Source organism: Myotis daubentonii, chromosome 19 (genome assembly GCF_963259705.1).
Source record: "Myotis daubentonii chromosome 19, mMyoDau2.1, whole genome shotgun sequence".
Taxonomy (NCBI): domain Eukaryota; kingdom Metazoa; phylum Chordata; class Mammalia; order Chiroptera; family Vespertilionidae; genus Myotis; species Myotis daubentonii.
The window spans coordinates 4,575,438-4,594,557 of record NC_081858.1 but is presented as its reverse complement, the minus strand read 5'-3'; the positions used below and the strand labels follow the sequence as shown (position 1 = coordinate 4,594,557).

General features: G+C 60.8%; 1 protein-coding gene across 1 annotated transcript in view; it reads left to right on the top strand.

Moving 5' to 3' along the window:
• TRPV4 (transient receptor potential cation channel subfamily V member 4) overlaps nucleotides 1–18,617 on the top strand; it is a 35,897-nt gene extending 17,280 nt beyond the window's left edge. The window contains exons 3-16 of the mRNA XM_059675879.1: nucleotides 896–1,068; nucleotides 4,009–4,161; nucleotides 4,885–5,025; nucleotides 5,574–5,872; nucleotides 7,228–7,407; nucleotides 8,921–9,079; nucleotides 9,256–9,348; nucleotides 9,644–9,717; nucleotides 10,643–10,808; nucleotides 11,045–11,111; nucleotides 13,918–14,234; nucleotides 15,304–15,431; nucleotides 17,333–17,454; nucleotides 17,884–18,617. Of these exons, the coding sequence (XP_059531862.1) occupies nucleotides 896–1,068; nucleotides 4,009–4,161; nucleotides 4,885–5,025; nucleotides 5,574–5,872; nucleotides 7,228–7,407; nucleotides 8,921–9,079; nucleotides 9,256–9,348; nucleotides 9,644–9,717; nucleotides 10,643–10,808; nucleotides 11,045–11,111; nucleotides 13,918–14,234; nucleotides 15,304–15,431; nucleotides 17,333–17,454; nucleotides 17,884–18,041 (2,230 nt within the window). The 3' untranslated portion in view covers nucleotides 18,042–18,617. The remainder of the gene's footprint in view (nucleotides 1–895; nucleotides 1,069–4,008; nucleotides 4,162–4,884; nucleotides 5,026–5,573; nucleotides 5,873–7,227; nucleotides 7,408–8,920; nucleotides 9,080–9,255; nucleotides 9,349–9,643; nucleotides 9,718–10,642; nucleotides 10,809–11,044; nucleotides 11,112–13,917; nucleotides 14,235–15,303; nucleotides 15,432–17,332; nucleotides 17,455–17,883) is intronic.
• The last annotated feature ends 503 nt before the right edge of the window (nucleotides 18,618–19,120 follow it).

The following is a 19,120-nucleotide window of genomic DNA, read 5'->3' as shown; positions in this document are numbered from 1 at the left end:
GGGGAGCTGGCTCGCAGGCGTCCGCACCCAGGGCAGCGAGAGCCTGCGCCCCGGCCCCTGCGGGCCTGCTGGAAGCCGGGGCGCCGTGTCTCCCCTCCCCCTCAGGCCCTCCCTTCAACCCTTAGAGAGTTGGGGTGTGGCTGAGCAGCTGCCGTCCTCAGAGACCCCGAAGGCCACCTCAGTGAGGTCTGGGGACGAGGGTGTTCTTTTCATATTTTGGCTCAAAGGTCAAAGTTCAGGAGCAGATAGAACAGGGCTGTGCAGGTGGCAGGAGGGGCGGTACCGGTCTGTGCCTCCTCAGGAGAACACCTCTTTCCCCTTCCCCGGCCCATGGCCGCTGGCTGCTGCCCACCGCCTGCCCGGCCCCCACTGTCAGGGCACAGCCCGCTCCCCTCCTCCCTCCTCTTCTCCCTCCGTCTCAGCCTGTCTTTCTGTCTGTGTGCACCGGGCTCACAGCAGGCGCTAGGTAGTAACAGTACCAGCCAACTTACTGTGTGCGGGGCCTCCTTTGTCTCCACGGTTTCTTGAATGAGTGAGTTAGTGATGAGTCGTCGAATAAATGAATGAGTTGCTTCGTCTTCTAGCCTGGCTCCTCTTACTTTCTCACTGTCCTTGTCTCCGCCAGTCTCTGCCTGGCTTGGTAAGTGTTCAGTAAGTGACCAGCGGAGGGTTGGGTGGGTGGGTGGGTGGGTGGATGGGCAGGCTTGTGTGTGTCGGTCTGGCTGTGTCTCCACCCAAAGCTCAGGAGGAACCGGGTGGAGGACGTTGGATAAAACAGCTGCTCCAGCTGCCCCTCCCCTCTGTCTGGCCTGTCCTAGGGCTCTGGCTGACCCCCCAGGGCTGGTGGGGTGGGCAGAGGACAAACCCTCCGATCACCCTGCCTTCCCCACTTCAGGAAGCAGCCGCAGAGCCCCAAGGCTCCTGCGCCCCAGCCGCCCCCCATCCTCAAAGTCTTCAACCGGCCCATCCTCTTCGACATCGTGTCCCGGGGCTCCACTGTCGGCCTGGATGGGCTGCTCCCCTACTTGCTGACCCACAAGAAGCGCCTGACTGACGAGGAGTTTCGGGGTGAGCCACCGGGAGGGGGTGGCGGGCAGGCCAGCCGGAGATGGGGGAGGCATTGGGGGCTCCTTTCCCCTCAGCCTCTTCCCCGGGTCCATGGGCTGCACTGGCTGGAATGAGCACTGGACAGGGAGCCTGGTCCTGTGTGTCTTTCACCAATTGCTTAACCTCTCTGGGCCCCCGCTGACTTTATTCGTTCATGGTTCAGCCTTTACTCGCGGAAAGGGCAGTGCAGTAGGTCAGCAGATCCGCCCACCTGGGTGCAAATCCCCCTCCACCACTCGAGGCATGTGTGGCCTCCCTGAGCCTGTGTCCTCGTCTGTAAACTGGGGAGTGAGAACGGCGTAGTCCTGGCCCTCAGCAGGGAGAATTGCATCGTGCTGGCTCAGGCCGCTGGGATTCTGGGGAGTCCTGCCCCCTGGGGTGGGGCAGGGCATCAGAGCTGGTCCACTTGTGCGCCCAGACTCTTCCCTCCTCCATGCCCCCTCCTCCCCCCCCCCCCCCAGCTTTCCAGCTTCCCTCCCCAGGCTGCAGGCCTGTCTCCACTGCCCCAGGACTCCTCAGCCCCGAGAGCTCGCCCTCCAGCCTTCTCTAGGCTCCAGGCACCTCAGGGCCCAGCTCCCTCGCTGCCCCGCCTTCCCGGTAAACCCAGGAAGGGGGTCTGAGCCCCTCCTCTAGGTCAGCTACCTGCTATGTGTGTTTGTTTTCATAAACAAGACCCCCCAGTTGTTTAGGTCTCAGGCCCCACAAAACCTGGATCCGCCCCTGTGCGACCTCCCAGCCAGAGGCTCATGAGGTCAACTGTGCCGCCCCCTCCCACCGCGGGTTTGACAACCTTTCCCGCGGGGCCCTGCTCCGGCTGCCCTGTGGGCAGTCACTTCGCCACCTGGTGGTCAAGTCTCAGAACTGCATTTCTGGGAAGGCACTGTTCTTGGCATCTTATCCCAGGACCCAGGCTGGCAGCCCCCCAATCCCAGGTTCGCCCAGGTCTGGGGGTGTGGAAGCCCAAATCCAGGGCCTCATTCCGTGCCCCACACTTCGGGTTACCTGTGGTTGGAATGACCTGGGATGCCCAGCTCACCTATCATTGAATGTTTACTGCCGCATTGGTCACCTACCACGTGTAAGGTGCTGAGTTTGGCATGGGGTGAACAGTGATGAGCGAAGCAGACATGAGTCTGTCCTCAAGTTGCTCACAGTCTTCTAGGGCGAGACCGACATTGATCAAACAAGCACAGAAATAAATGCACAGTTACAAACTGTAATATGTGTCAACTGGGGGATTTGACCTAGTCAGGAAAATCTGGGAGAGCTTCCTGGAGGAGGTGACGCTTGAGTCGCATCTGAATGAGCTGCAGTTAACCAGGTGAAAAGAGGAGGAGGGGCTAGGGAGAGAGTGCAGGGACAGCATGTGCAAAGGCCCTGTGGCTCACTGTGATCAAAATGACACTTGATGTGACCACTCCAACTGCTGTGTGGAAAATGGACCAAAGGAAATCAGAGCGGCTGGTAAAACCCAGGCCGGTGCCTTGGGCATACAAGAGAGATGATGGCTGGGCCAGGGTGGTAGCAGTAGAGATGGAGATCGGTGGAGGGATTGGAGAAATGGGAGATAAAATCAATAAGACCTGCTGGGGGGCGGGTGGGAAGAAGGGAGGACAAGGACAGGAGTGATGCAAAGGGGACGCCACGCTCTGAGATGCGACCTGTGCAGGCCGGGGTGGGCTTGGGGAGGGGATGGGGATGAGGTTGGCACGGAGAGTTGTGAATTGCCTGACAATTGGAAAACAAGTAGTAACGGGCTGTGGCCACCTCGAGGTTAGAGCTGAGTGGGGTGTGTCTGGACAGAATTCCCAGGGGCCTGGCCAGCAGGGGGCAGCCCCTCCCACTTACGAGGACGGGGAACTGGCGTCCGTTATTCATTCAAGAAATAGATTCCTGGCGTGGACTCTGGGCTTGTCCCAGGACCTCACTCCTGCGGGCGCTGGGACAGGAATTCAGGCCTCCATAGCGAGTGTGAGAATGTGCCCAACAGGACGAGGTTCCTGCAGCACCTCCCGCTGAATAGTGAGAACTGCAGCGGTGATACTGCCTGAGGATTCCTACCTGCCGCTGCTGGCTCCGCAGCAAACAGCTGTTGGCGCGTCCGTTTCCCTGTGCGGCCTCGCTTTAGCTGGAGAGGAACCTGAACGGGAGGAAAGTTTGCACAGAAATTGGGACCACGGTCCCTGGTTCCAGAGCGGGCACCCGATCGGGCCTGCCCGAGCCCCAGCGCGATTCGCGGGGCGTTCTCCTCATTGACTCATTCTTTCAAAGGTATAAAGCAACTCGTAACCATAAAAGTTCATACTCGGGAAGCAGGTTGCACAGGGACATTAGCGGTGTTAGTGGCAGGCTGTTAAGGACCCATTAGTACCAGGGACTGCCTTCGTGAGAGATCTGACAGTGGAACCTCGCTACGGGGTTATGCTTGCTGCACCCGTGGGCCCCCCTCTTCCTTCCCTCCCAAGGTCAGCCACAGCCACTGCGGCGGGCAGTCCGCGCTCTGGGGAGCCCTGCACCTCCCCTGCCCCCCTAGGGCAGTAATGCAAGTGATTCATGGGAGAGAATTTGTGTTCAAATAGGTGGGCAAAGGCTCCCTGCTGTGTCTGGCTGTGGAGGCTCCCAGCCTCATTAATTAAAGGCTCTGAGAAGTCCTGCAGTAAAGAGATCTGGCTGGCTTTGCTGAACCCGCATTCCCCCTCTATTCGATTTGTAAAATTCCCTCCAGATCTGCTTTCTAAATACCAGTCTCTCTAAAGGCTGCAGCTTCCCACATTTTAAAGAACTTCAGCCCCTTGAGTTTACGTGACCCCCTCAGCTCCATGGGGAGCAGTGCCCTGTCCCCTGCTGCCCAGCAGTTGTGGGCCGTGGGCGAGCCCCTCATCCTGTACCTCTGTCCCCCAGAGCCTTCCACGGGGAAGACCTGCCTGCCCAAGGCCCTGCTGAACTTGAACAACGGCCGCAACGACACCATCCCCCTGCTGCTGGACATCGCCGAGCGCACTGGCAACATGCGCGAGTTCGTCAACTCGCCCTTCCGGGACATCTACTACCGAGGTGGGCCCGGCGGGAGGAGGGGGTGGGGGTGGCAGTGGGCACCAGCCTCACTTTTCTCACCTCCGAGAGTTTCGGACTGGGCCCCACGTGCCAGCACGTGCCGAGAAACTACCGATTGTTGAATGAATGAATGAATGAACTCTGATTTCCTGCGTGTCAGAATCAAGGTTCTGAGGTGCACGGAGCCTAGTGAGCCATGAGCTTGGAAATCCGGACCTAAGATGCTATGGCCCCGGACACACTGAGGCTCTAGGGTAGTAGTGCTGTGAGCCAACAGCGCTAAGAGGCACCGGTGTCAAGTCCCAGCTCCCGGGTCTAAATTCTGAGTCTGTGACTCAGACGTGACCTTTCAGATTCCCGGGTAGGAGGGTTCCAGTTCTGTGGGTTCCGGACCCTGATCCCAGAGCTCTGAGAGACCACGAGATGGTGTTTCCTCCGGGGGTGGGGGCGGGGGTGGGGAGGCCACTCCGCTAGTGAGTCTGGAAGTTTCCCGCGTCTGGGATCCTACAAGTCGGATGCCGTTTGAGCCTAAGATCCTGCTTGCATGAGATGCCACATCTGGGAACATCTGTCTGGGGGTCCATTGCTGCCCTTGGGTGCAGCCAGCCGCGGGTCTGGCCTGAGCCCCCCCATTTCCACACTGCGCACCCCACCCCCTCCAAGACAGCTCTGGCCTCTGCTCTGCGGGAGCCGGAGCCGGGTGACCGTGCCCGTCCCTCTCAGGCCAGACCGCCCTGCACATCGCCATCGAGCGCCGCTGCAAGCACTACGTGGAGCTCCTGGTGGCCCAGGGGGCCGACGTCCACGCCCAGGCGCGGGGGCGCTTCTTCCAGCCCAAGGACGAGGGGGGCTACTTCTACTTCGGTGAGGAGGCCCGGGGGCTGGGAGGTGCTCGGCGGTCCCCACAGCCCTGACCCCCCCCCCACACACACACCCAGGGCTCAGAGGGCCCCGTGCACGGCCCCGCGCTGGTCTGGTCGCTGAGGCCTTGCCTTGGAGGGAGGAGAGCCGCCCGCCTCAGCTTCCCCGTCTGCACAGTGGGCTCGTGGGGGTGCAGCCCCCGCACCTGTTCATGGCACCTTGGTCCAGTGTTCGCTGGGACCAGCGGTCAGGCTGTGGGGCCCAAGCTTCAGCCCCCACGTCCCAGCTGCGTATCGCTCCTGTCGCAGGCACGTGTTACGTGGGGCTCAGGGACAGTGCCTCCCGGGCTCCAAATCACATGGCCACGCTCCAGACACCACACCCGTCTTCCCAGCATCACCCACAGAAGGGGGAGGTCACCACAGGACACGTTCCCGTGGACTGTGGGTGCTGCGTCCAGGTCCCCCAAATATCTGCAGGCGAAGTCTCCCCCTGGGCCCCTCACTGACCCGTTCCCCCCTCTTCTCCCCCCCCCCCGGCCCCCTGCACAGGTGAGCTGCCCCTGTCGCTGGCTGCCTGCACCAACCAGCCCCACATCGTCAACTACCTGACGGAGAACCCCCACAAGAAGGCGGACATGCGGCGGCAGGACTCCCGCGGCAACACCGTGCTGCACGCGCTGGTGGCCATCGCCGACAACACCCGGGAGAACACTAAGTTCGTCACCAAGATGTACGACCTCCTGCTGCTCAAGTGTGCCCGCCTCTTCCCCGACAGCAACCTGGAGGCCGTGCTCAACAACGACGGCCTCTCGCCCCTCATGATGGCCGCCAAGACGGGCAAGATCGGGGTGAGTGCAGGGCCGGGCGGGCACAGGTGGCCACGCACTCCTGTTCTCCTACAGGCGCGTGCGCGCACACACACACACACACACACACACACACAGCAGGCGCTGCTGCTGGCATTCATATGGTTAATACCCACACCCCCCTCTCAGCATGCCAATCCCAGGGCACAGATGTCCCAGCTCAAGAGCCTGCTATGGCTCCCTATTGTCCAGCCAAGCGACTCAACTCCATCCGGAGCCTCTGGATGCTCACCCCCCACTCCCGCCAGCCAGGACCGGCCTCTGAGAGAAACCTGAGTCCCGGGGCTCCAGCGCTGCCGACCCCACCGCTGGGCCCTGGCTCGGCCGGAGCTGCTGCGTGGCCCGTCCCCCCCCCGGGCCTCCAGCGCAGCCTGGAGCAGGAGGCGGCTCGGCACTGCTGCCATTTGGGCTGAGTGGCCCTGGGTGTGGGGCTGTCCTGGGCATGTAGGATGCTGAGCTGCATCCCTGGCCTTAGCCTACGGATGCCAGCAGCAGCCTCCACCACTGACAGCACAGGTGTCGGCAGGCATTGCCACACTGTGCCCTGGAGAGGCAAACCTGGAGGACTCAGCAGTCAGGAGAGGCTGGGCCACATTCCTCAGGCGTCTCCCCTCCCCTCTCTGTGCCTTGTTTCCTCATCTGTACGTGGGGTAGTAACAGTGCCTTGCGGCGGAGTGTTGTTCTGTCAGCTAGATGAGGGGATCCACTTAAAGCTCTTGGAACAGAGCCTGGGATGTGTAGTAAGTGCTCAGTAAAGAGCAGGGCGGTTATTACTCTATTGAAAATATAGCAGCTATTATACGGTGGCAGTTCCCCGCAGAGCCTGGGTGGTGGAGAGGCTGGGCTGAAATCCTGGCTCCGTCCCCCTCCACTGCAGGCCTCGGGCGACTCCACCCGCTCTGTTCCCCAGTTTCCCTGTGTGAAAGCCAATGAGAGTAGGCGTGGTAACAGGAAGGGCTGGTACGGTAAGTATTATAGAATTAACAGAGTAACGAGGTTCATGAATTGCTGTTTTAATTATACAAAGATGACACTCACTACAGTTCAGGGCGTTGAGGCCAGCCTGGGTTCAGTCTGGCTTCCGCTGGGCTGGTGTGGCCTCGCAACCCCTTCTCTTCTCCGAGTCTTCGTTTGCTCATCTGCAAGCCAAGACGGTAAGGGTAAGAATTAGACAGGATGCTGTGAGGAAAGGGACCGGCACAGAGCGCGCGCTCGGTAAATACTGTCCCTCCCCCGTCCTGCTCTCTGGGGAGAGCCATTTGATGGGCTGTGCCGACCCCGGGTCCTCCCAGGAGTGCCCCTCCTTGGGGCCCCTGACCCTTCCTTCTCCTGCTCAGATCTTTCAGCACATCATCCGCCGGGAGGTGACGGATGAGGACACCAGGCACCTGTCCCGCAAGTTCAAGGACTGGGCCTACGGGCCCGTGTATTCCTCGCTCTACGACCTCTCCTCCCTGGACACGTGTGGGGAAGAGGCCTCGGTGCTGGAGATCCTGGTGTACAACAGCAAGATCGAGGTGGGCGCCAGGCGGGGGACCGAGGGCTGTGGCTGAGAGCAGGGCGGTGGCCTGGGGCTGAAATCAGTGGGTCTGTGGGCTGAGTGCAAAAGAAGGTGCCAACTCAATGCCCAAAATGACGCCTGGCACTGGGGGATAGGGGTGGGGGGCTGAGGGGACTGTAAGGGGGAGCTTCAGGGGCAGGCAGGCCTGGGTCAGGATTCTGGCTCTGTAACTTGCATGCTGTGCGACCCAGGACAAGTGACAGCCTCTCTGAGGCTGAGGATAAGGACAGTGCAGAGCTCATGGGGCTGCTGGGGAGACACCGTGAGTGAGTTTTGGAGCAGAGTAAACATTCTGTGCCAGCTGTTACCATTAGTAGATGTTATATGAAGTCTCGAAAGCTCTCTTTTCAGTGAGCAGTAGTTCGTGAACATCGTTCTGCGCCATTAAATATTCTTGTGCGACATCATTGCTGCGTGTAAATGTGCCCCATGCTAATGAACCATTCCTCCATGCTTGGTCATGTGGGTTTGTGTCTGCCTTTAACTATCAGGAAAAAAAACACTACAGTCGCATCTCTGTGGCTACGCTGTTGCACAGATCCGTGGTTATAGAGAGACTCAGTCATTGGAGGGACAGGATGCTTACAACGGGGGCAGAGAGTGCTGCCTGGGTGCGGGAGGCCCCCTCCCGCCCTGGCCCGCCCCTCCCGCCCTGGCCCGCCCCTCCCGCCCTGGCTGCCCAGCGTGGACAGGCCTTCTCTTGCCCGAGCTTACTTCCCCATCTTGAAATTACTGACTGACTTGATTCTTTTCTTTTTTAAAAATATATTTTTTATTGATTTCAGAGAGGAAGGGAGAGGGAGAGGGAGATAGAAACATCAATGGTGAGAGAATCATGGATCGGCTGCCTCCTGCCCGTCCCTTCTGGGGATTGATTGAGCCTGCAACCCGGGCATGTGCCCTGGACCGGAGTCGAACCCGGGACCCTTCAGTCTGCAGGCCAACGCTCTATCCACTGAGCGAAGCCAGCCAGGGCATGACTTGATTTTGATGGGGTGGCGGGAGGTTTAGCGTATCTGGTGCCAACTCTGATGGCCAGTTTCTGCTTGGGGAACTGTATGGAGGACGACGGTGCAGGACTCGGTCACTGATGTCTGGCCTGGGTTCGTCATTGGGAAGCTGTGGTGAGTCAGGTATTAGCGTCCTGGGCTGAGTCTCCCAGTTTGCTTCCTGAGTCAAAATCCAGGGGCTTGTATTTTGGCAAGCAGCTCGGTACCATCCCCAGCTCGGAGTTCGGGGACCGTGAGCACAGCTTTCCAGGCGGGTTCTGAGCCTAGAACAGGCCTCACAGGCAAGGGGGGCAGACCTGGTGCTGAGCCCAGGAGTTGGGGGCGGAGTCCCACTCCCCTCCTCCCTGAGGATCCGGTCCAGGTGCGGGGGGGGGGGGGGGGGGTGTGGCAGGGCTGGGGGCGGTGGGCGTGCCGGTCGCCTGCCCAGCGCGGCCCTGACGCCCGCCCGCCCGCCCGCAGAACCGCCACGAGATGTTGGCCGTGGAGCCCATCAACGAGCTGCTGCGGGACAAGTGGCGCAAGTTCGGGGCCGTCTCCTTCTACATCAACGTGGCCTCCTACCTGTGCGCCATGGTCATCTTCACCCTGACCGCCTACTACCAGCCGCTGGAGGGCACCGTGAGTGCCGTGCCGGGCGGGCGGGGGAACCGGAGGGGGCTGGGGAGCAGGATGGAGGGGTGCCTCCCCGCGCCCAGCGGGGAGAGGAGGGAGGAGGCTCCCTGGGGTCAGATGTTGGGCCGTTGAGGGGACTTCTGTGGGAGGGGCTGGTGAGGACCTGCGTCCCCGCCCCCCAGCCGCCCTACCCTTACCGCACCACCGTGGACTACCTGAGGCTGGCCGGCGAGGTCATCACGCTCTTCACCGGGGTCCTGTTCTTTCTCACCAACGTGAGTGTGTGGCCCCCAAACCCACGCGCCCTGCTCCTCCTCCTCCTCCTCCTCCTCCTCCTCCCCTTCCCCCTTCTCCAGCCCTGTACTCCCCTCTGCTCCTCCCTCCTTTCCCAACAGCCCATCGTCTTTTCTCTGCACAGCAGTCGGCCTCCCTCTATTCTCTTCCTTCTTCTGCCTCCCTCCCCTCCCCTCCCCTCCCCTCCCCTCCCCTCCCCTCCCCTCCCCTCCCCTCCCCTCCCCTCCCTCTGTGCTCCTGGGGCTCCACCCCTCACCTGCCTCCCCCTGCCTCCAGATCAAAGACTTGTTCATGAAGAAATGCCCTGGAGTGAATTCTCTCTTCATCGATGGTTCCTTCCAGCTGCTCTAGTGAGTGGAGGCCCCGGCTGGCAGCCCTGGGTCAGGAAGGTGGGGTTGGGCTGGGACATCATCTAGGTTGGGGTGTGGGGCTGTGACCCCTAATAGCAGTGGGTTCACCAAGCCTGGCCACCTGGAGCCCAAAGTCAGGACAAGGCCAATCGATGCTAAGCAGTAGGGTCTTCTGATCACAGCCAGATTCTGGTTGCTAGAGAGTTACCACACACACCGGGGATAGAAATAATTGAACCCCTCCTGCTGGTGATGGGTTGGGAATGTCTGCCTGGAGTGCCCTGCTGAGAGGATTTGAGGCTGAGTCTGTGTTTGGTGGGAGAGTGCTGTGATGGATTATTGATGTCTGCCTCGGGCACAGGCTGCTACTGCAGGTGGCTACGTCTGTCTTTCCTTTCCCTTAGAGCCGGAGAGCAGTGAAGTCCACACAGGCACAAAATCCCCACTGCACACCACGACTCTCTAGAGCAGTGGTTCTCAACCTTCCTAATGCCGCGACCCTTTAATACAGTTCCTCATGTTGTGGTGACCCCCAATTTCATTGTTACAAATTGAACGTAATTAAAGCATAGTGTTTAATCACAAAAACAATATGTAATTATGTATGTGTTTTCCGATGGTCTTAGGCGACCCCTGTGAAAGGGTCGTTTGACCCCCAAAGGGGTCGCGACCCACAGGTTGAGAACCGTTGCTCTAGCGGTTCCAAAGGCATCACTTAGGGACCTTGCAGGGCTCAGGTCATTGCACACACAGTGATTGTCAATTCACCGAGCGTGCTGGGTAACAGGGAACCCACTGTGCATCTTCTGGGTTTCTAGAGTGTATGGGGTGTCTTTATCCTGGAGGGCTTAGGGCCTGTCTCCCCCTCAGGGCCTCATTGCCCCCTCCCCCCTCTGGCCCCTCCCGTGGTCTCTGCTGCCTGCAGCTTCATCTACTCCGTGCTGGTGATTGTCTCGGCGGCCCTCTACCTGGCAGGGATCGAGGCGTACCTGGCGGTCATGGTCTTCGCCTTGGTCCTGGGCTGGATGAACGCCCTTTACTTCACGCGTGGGCTGAAGCTAACAGGGACTTACAGCATCATGATCCAGAAGGTACGGAGTGGGGGACCCGCGGAGCTGCGTGCCCTGGAGGGAGCCCCCACGCCAGGTACTCGTCTCACATGCGCAGACAGTGCCGTGGGCCTGATGTGGGCACGCAGGGGCAGCAGGCAGGGCCTGGGTGCCGGGAGGGCCTGGGAGCGTTGGAAAGGGGATTTGGGATGGAGACACTGGGAAAGCGAGAAGCCGTGTGTCTCACCTTCACCTCCGTCATCCCGCTGTGTCTGTAGATCCTCTTCAAAGACCTGTTCCGCTTCCTGCTGGTCTACCTGCTCTTCATGATCGGCTACGCGTCAGGTGAGCTCTGGGCGCCCGGGGGCTGCGGGGTGGCGTGATGTGTGGGGAAGATAAGCAGCGTGTGTGGCGTTCTCACTGGTGCCAGGCGCTGGGCTAAGTCCTTCCCCATCCCCGTCTCTTAATTCTCCCAGCAAGTCTGTAAGACAAGCCTTCGCTGCCTCCTTTCACAGATGAGGAATCAGGCTGGGAACGGTTAAATAACTTGCCCAGGCTCAAAAGCTAGGGCACGGTGCAACTGGCATGTTAACTATTATTGCAAAAGAAGCCACAGAAAGCGCAGTGGCTTAGGACAGCCGCCATGCATTTACTGTTCGGGAGTCCAGCTCAGCGGGGTGGTGTGCTGGCCGGGACCGAGCTGGCTAGTCTTCCAGGCCCCGTGTCCGGGCTCCGTGGGTGGTTGGCTGGTCTGCCTGGTCTGGCCAGATGGCCGCAGTGGGGGCATCTTTGCTCTCCCCTGTGGTCACTCCCCTCCAGCCGGCTCGATGGGGCTCGGGCACAGGGTGGTCTGTGGGGTCTCAGAACATGAGCGGAAGTGTTCAAGGTCACTTCCTGGCACGGCATCACTTCTGCCTCCCTCTGTTGGCCAAAGCAAGACTGAAGGCGGCCTCGGTTCAGAGGTGGGGAAATGGACCAGACCTCGCCACAGAAGGAGCTGCCAGCCACACTGAAGGGGCGTGGCTACAGGGAGAGTGAGTTCTCATAAGTAATCTATCAGCCCAGGTCTATTTATTTATTTATTTATTATTGATTTCAGAAAGGAAGGGGGAGAGGGAGAGAGAGAGAGAGAGAGAGAGAGAGAGAAAGAGAGAGAAACATCAATGATGAGAGAATCATTGATCAGCTGCCTCCTGCACGCCCCCTCCTGGGGATCGAGCCCACAATCCAGGCATGTGCCCTGACCAGGAATCGAACCCCGACCTCCTGGTTCATAGGTCAATGCTCAACCACTGAGCCACGCCGGTCAGGCAGCCCAGGTCCTTTTTAAAGCTCAAGACTGGCCCCCTCGAGTATGGCTTCTCCGTGACGTCATGATGCCGCGGGACCTCGGTGGCACAGGCTGTGGGGGAAGGACCAGGAACGGGGAACGGACCAAGCCTGGCTGGTCCCTAGCGGGTGGGTGATCGCCCATTCGATGCTCAGCGTCCAAACGCGAGTGGCCAACTCAGGCTTCGCTGCCACACTCCACCTGAGGAGGTTGGTCGGAGACCAGCCCTGGAGCAGGACCTGATGGCAGCGATATTTTAACCAGATGGTGGGTGATTCCGGGGAACCAGAACTGCAGCCTTAGCTGGGGAGAGAGGGACCGGCTACAGCTGCCCCCACCCGATGATAGACTTAGAAGAACTAGACAGAGTGTCAGGGGTTCCACAGTGGTTTGGGATTCGGGTCAAGCCCAGCCCTACTGCAGTCCTAACTATAGAAACTGAGGCAGAAGCTTCGTGGTTGAAGTGGCAGCTGAGTGGTCAGCTTGCTGCCGGGGCTTCTGCTACGGGACACGAGCTCCCTGGTCTGCGATTGACATGACACAAACATGACGCGTGCTCTTGTTCCACGTTTGTGCCCGTGACAGACATGGCCAGTGGATCACAGAACGGTTTTTCTGATGAGTCCAGACAAGATTCCAGAATCTTTCTCAATACACATTTCAGCAGCTACTACCCAACTGAGTGGTGTTGGCAGGAGCTGTAATTCCAGGTGGAAGGCACTAGGGCAGTGATGGCGAACCTATGACACGCGTGTCAGAGATGACACACGAACTCATTTTTTGGGTTGATTTTTCTTTGTTAAATGGCATTGAAATATATAAAATAAATATCAAAAATATAAATCTTTGTTTTACTATGGTTGCAAATATCAAAAAATTTCTCTATGTGACACGGCACCAGAGTTAAGTTAGGGTTTTTCAAAATGCTGACACGCCGAGCTCAAAGGGTTCACCATCACTGGCCTAGGGCGTTCTGTGCCCCAGGAGCGCAGGGCCTCCGTCCGCATGCTCCCTGCCCCGGGGTCAGGGGCGGTTGTTGCTGCTCAGCTGTGTTCAGAAGGATCTGAAGCTGCGTCTGGGCTGAGCACCCCTGTGGGCTGAGGTGTCTGGAGGGGTGAGGGCCTCAGCGAGCGCGGCTTCTGGGCCGGCAGCACTGGCGCCCGTTTCGGCTCCTGCCCTTCCTCTGTGAGCAGACAGAGCGTCTGCCCGGAGCTCGGTCCCAGGCTCCCGGGACCTGCGGGAATGCCGGCTGGAGCAGGGCTTCTCAGCCTGCACGTGTGGCTTTTGGGGCCGGATGATCCTCCTGTGGGCTGTCCTGTGCGGGGGGGGGGGGGGGGGGGGTGTGTTTGTCAGCATCCCTGGCCTCTGCCGAGTGCACGCCAGCAGCACTCCCTCCGCTGTGCAACCGAACACGGCTCAGGACAGTGCAGATGCCCCGGGGGGGGGGGCACCCTCTCAGGACAGTGCGGATGCCCCGGGGGCGGGGTCACCCTCTCAGGACAGTGCGGATGCCCCGGGGGCGGGGTCACCCTCTCAGGACAGTGCGGATGCCCCGGGGGGGGGTCACCCTCTCAGGTCATTGCAGACGCCCCGGGAGGGGGGGTGACCACAGGTGGAGGCCCTCCTCCTCGCTGGCAGGAGTTCTGGGAAGAGCAGTGGCTTCGGATTCGGGAAGACCCCGGCCTGGCTGACGTGCTGGGTAGCCCTGGGCCCGTGCTCTCCTGTGACCAAGCCTCAGTTTCCCCTCCATCCGATGGGGATGACTCTCCCCCCCTCAGCTGGCGCCTGACACTCAGCGAATGCCCCCCGTCCCGCCCACAGCCCTGGTGTCCCTGCTGAACCCGTGCGCCAACATGAAGGAGTGCGGCGAGGGCCACGCCAACTGCACGGCGCCCACGTACCCCTCGTGCCGCGACAGCGACACCTTCAGCACCTTCCTGCTGGACCTGTTCAAGCTGACCATCGGCATGGGCGACCTGGAGATGCTGAGCAGCACCAAGTACCCCGCCGTGTTCATCGTGCTGCTGGTCACCTACATCATCCTCACCTTCGTGCTGCTGCTCAACATGCTCATCGCCCTCATGGGCGAGACGGTGGGCCAGGTCTCCAAGGAGAGCAAGCACATCTGGAAGCTGCAGGTGAGCGGCTCCTCCGCCCCCCCCCGCCCCCGCCGCCCTCCCCTCCTCCCCCCCCCAACCCCTCCACCGCCCTCCTTCCGAGAGGGGCCTCGGCCCACCACCTCCTCAGCCTTCCGCTCCGGGCAGGCCACGCCGCCTCCTGCCTCCCCCCCCCCTCCCTGTCTGTAAAATGGGCATCCCAGGCTGCCAGCGGCTTCTTGCCTGACCGCCAGCAGTGGTCTCGCCCCACCTTGGGGTCCAGTTCCCAGGACAGTCGCCTCCGGGCACTGAGAGGCTCTGGCACAGGGAGTGCTCAGGGAGCCGGGCCTTGCAGCAGGGTCTGCGCCGAGGCCAGGGGCCAGGGGCAGCTTCCAGCCCGCCCCCCCCGGGGTGCGGTCCTGCGGAAGGCAGTGTGGGCTGGGCCTCACTGGCCCGGGTGCGATCCTAGGGAGCAGAGGCCTGGGGGCCCGCCTGCCTGGGCTGAGCACAGTTCCCGAATCTGGTTTTCACAGTCAGGGCTTTCCAAGGCCCAGGCACGCGCGCTGCACCTCCCTGACTCCGTGAGAGAAGAACCCCAAGGTCACCCTCCCACACGGGCCTCAGGGCAACATCCAGATCTGCTCTGAGTCCTTCCCCACACGGCCTCAGTTTCCCCCCAGTGCGACTCATCAGATGCAAACCGGCAGCCTGTGGACTGGATTTGACCAGCAAAGATTTATTTTTTTTCTTTATCATTAAAAAAAAATGTAATGCAGAATTTTAAAGTTAAGAGATTCCATATAAAAATCCAGGTTGTGGCCTTTCTTGGCGAGGTGGGCCCACACCCCTGCCTGGCCGCCCCGGACGTGGGCTGTGCTCTCTGGTTTGCCCCAGGCCCCACCCCTCCCTAGTGCTCCCCGTACTGAGCCCTGGGCTGCCTCCCCCATTTATTCTGCTGGGTCAGGGGGGTTCGAGTTTGTAACTTTCCAGGGTCAGTGGGAGCTGGAAAGCCTACTTCTCTGCCCACCCCGCCTGCCGTCATCTCTGCCATCAGGGCAGTGGGCGGGCGGGCGAGGCTCACCCCCGGCCTGTCCCCCCCCCCCCCCCCCAGTGGGCCACCACCATCCTGGACATCGAGCGCTCCTTCCCCGTGTTCCTGCGGAAGGCCTTCCGCTCCGGCGAGATGGTGACCGTGGGCAAGAGCTCGGACGGCACCCCGGACCGCCGGTGGTGCTTCAGGTGAGCGGGCGGCCGGGCGGCCGGGCGGCCGGGCTGACGGTGTGGATGGGGCGGACAGCGCGGACGGGGCGGCACCCTCCGGCGAGATCCGGCCTCCTTGCGTCGTCATCCGCCCGTGGCGGCTCCTCGAGCCACAGGCCACGATGGTCCTGACGGAAGTTCTGTTCTGCTGGCTGAGGCTGGGCGAGGGGTTCACTTCTCAGCCTTGGTTTCCTCATCTGTGAAATGGGGACAATGCTGGTACCACCCCCGGGCCAGCCGTGCGAGCGGATGGGTTACGCAGGAGACAGCGCCTGCCCGTGCCCGGGGCGCCCGTTCGCAGCGGCGTTGCGGCTCCTCTGTCCCCGTCTCAGGGCTCCATCCCTGCTGATAAGCGGGGCCTCGCTGGGAGGGAGGTGACTCAGCAGCTTCCAGGGCTGGGAGGGAGGTGACTCAGCAGCTTCCAGGGCTGGGAGGGAGGTGACTCAGCAGCTTCCAGGGCTGGGAGGGAGGTGACTCAGCAGCTTCCAGGGCTGGGAGGGAGGTGACTCAGCAGCTTCCCGGGCTGGGAGGGAGGTGACTCAGCAGCTTCCAGGGCTGGGAGGGAGGTGACTCAGCAGCTTCCCGGGCTGGGAGGGAGGTGACTCAGCAGCTTCCAGGGCTGGGAGGGAGGTGACTCAGCAGCTTCCAGGGCTGGGAGGGAGAGGTGACTCAGCAGCTTCCAGGGCTGGGAGGGAGGTGACTCAGCAGCTTCCAGGGCTGGCGACATTCCCCAGGGGCCCGGCGACGCCAGCTTCTTAGGGGAACCCGGAGCCAGTCTTTCTCATAAGCGGGTCGTTCTCCGTGCAGTGAGCGCCGCCTGGACTGCAGTCATGTTTGGGTCGGGCAGTCCGTGTCCTCCTCTGGGAAGTGGCCGTGGTAATAGCACCGGCTCACAGGCCAGTCGGTCGGCCCTGTTCCGTTTGAACCCCAAAGTCAAATCCCGACAGATTTGTCAGCATTGTGACCTTGGACGGTGTAACAAGCCTCAGTTTCCTTGTCCATAAACTGGGAACAGTGACTGTATCTTCCTTGCTGGGTCCTAACACATGGCACTTGCTCGAGAAATGGGGGTTGAGTAAAAATAGCAAAAATAAGTTTAAAAAGGAAAAATTACGTTGAGCCACTTTGGACGTAAGAGGCTGTAACCTGACTCTCCGGGGGCGTCCCAAAACTAAGGGGGGTGTTTTAAGGAGGGTGTCCACCTGCAGACGTGTGGCTCAGCCTGTGGTACATCCATGCAATGGAGTGTTACTCAGCCACGGAAAGGAAGGAAGTCCTGACGCGCTACCACGTGAACGAGCCTCAGAAACATCACGCTAATGAAAGCAGCCGGGCCGGAGGCCATGCACGCTGTGCCCCCTTACACGCAGTGTCCGGGGCCTGTAGTTCACCGAGCGGAAAGTAGAAGAGAGGCAGCCGCGGGCTGGCGGAGGGGGATGGGGCACCTCATTTCTGTCTGGGGGGATAAGACAGTTTGGGGATTAGAGAGGTGATGGTTGCACAATCTTGGGCATTTCTTTAATGCACTGAATTGTTGACTTAAAAATGGTTGGGCCCTAACTGGTTTGGCTCGGTGGATAGAGCGTCGGCCTGCGGACTGAAGGGTCCCAGGTTCGATTCCGGTCAAGGGCATGTACCTTGGTTGCGGGCACATCCCCAGTGGGGAGTGTGAAGGAGGCAGCTGATCGATGTTTCTCTCTCATCGATGTTTCTAACTCTCTATCCCTCTCCCTTCCTCTCTGTAAAAAATCAATAAAATAAATTTTAAAAATGGTTGGAATAAAATGGTTGGAATAAAAATGAGGAGGAGGGTGTGCTGGGAGGCGGCCGGGGGGGGGGGTGGGGGCTCCCCCTGACCTTTCCCTGCTGTGGCCCCGCAGGGTGGACGAGGTGAACTGGTCTCACTGGAACCAGAACTTGGGCATCATTAACGAGGACCCGGGCAAGAACGAGAGCTACCAGTACTACGGCTTCTCCCACACCATGGGCCGCCTCCGGAGGGGTGAGTGAAAGGACGGGGGTTTGGGGAGCCGACGCAGGGCTCAGAGGGGCAGCCCTGGGCCAGTCCCATCACTAATCGGCTTGGAGCGATCCTGTCCTCTCTGAGACTCGATGTTCCCGTCTGTGGAATGGGAGGGTCGGATGAGCTGCCCGCTGAGTGCCTTTGCTGCCCTGCATGCCTGGGGCCTCCCTTCCACACGCTAAGTGCCTGACACGCGGGAGGACGGGGCGCCCAGGTTCTCGCCTGAAGTCTCATGGTCACATGTGCTCCTGGGCAGGCGCCTTGATCTGAGCCCAGTCTCCGCCTTTGTGAAATGGGGACGATGAGACCTCCCCCCTTAGGTCACTGTGGAGAGCCCGGTACACAGTAGGCGCTCCATAGATGCACGTGCACTCCCCACCAACTCTCACTTCCCCGTGCTCACTCCAGATCGCTGGTCCTCCGTGGTGCCGCGCGTGGTGGAACTGAACAAAAACTCGAACCCAGACGAGGTGGTGGTGCCTCTGGACCACATGGGGAACCCCAGCTGTGACGGCCACCAGCAGACCTACCCCCCCAAATGGAGGACTGATGACGCTCCCCTCTAGGGGCTGCAGGCAGGGGCATGGTCTCCGGCCTGCAGCCACCCTCTTCCCCTCCACCCACCATTTCGAGTCCACCTGCATTTCAGCCACATGTCCTGTTGACCCAGAGGTGAGGGCCAGGCAGACGCCAGGATGGCCCTAGGACCCTCTGGCCCCAGGCTCTTGCCCTAGCTCCCCCCTCCCCCCCACCCAGGCACAGGGCTCCTGGCTGCCTGTCTCACTCCCATGGAGTCACATAAGCCAAAGCCGGGCCTCCCGCCCACAGGGGCTCCCCAGCCCCTTATTATTTATTTGTTCTGCTCTCAGGAAAACAGCATGACACGCCCCCGCCCCCCAATGGAACCTGGCAGAGGCCTCAGGACCCTGTTCTGGGTCCCAGGTGCACTGTGGGCCTAGCACCCACCCCATCCTGCGTCCTGGGCTGCACACAGCACCGGGAGCTGCAGTGAGGGGCCTTTGGGGGTGGGGAGGGGGGGGGGGACAGGCCTGGGGCGGGGCCGCGCCTCCCGTGCATCTGTAGAGGGGCTGGGGTTTGCTGGTGCTCAATAAAGGTTCGTTCACTGATGGTGGAGGTGCTGGGGCGATGGGGGGTGGTGACAGGCACAGGGTGGCAGGAGGGAGATGGGAGCGCTAAGAAATGCCTGTGGGGTGGGGGAGGTGGGGCCGAGGGCAGTTGCAATGGCCTAGGTGGTGGTTAGGGTGAAGGTTGGGGGCCGGACAGGAGGTGGTGGTGGCCTGAGAGATGGGGTGATTGGAGTGGTGATGGGGAAGGCAGAGAAGGGAATGGAGGAGAGAAATGGTGTGTGTGTGCGGGGGGAGCTGTGTTGATGGGAGAATAATGCTGCCTGGGAAGAAGTGAGTATTGGGGTTCTGTTTGTGGGGAGGGTAATGCTCACCAGACAGCGGTCACACTGTGCTGGGGGGGGGGGGGCGGGCAGGAGAGCTGCCGGGAGGGCGGAGCAGAAGCGGATGTGACAGCTCTGGCCAGGTGAGCCCTCAGTGTCAGAGGCAGGTGAGGATGCCGTGGCCTCAGGGAGACAGTCAGAGGCGGCACTGGTAAGAGTGCTTGGGGCCTGGGGAGG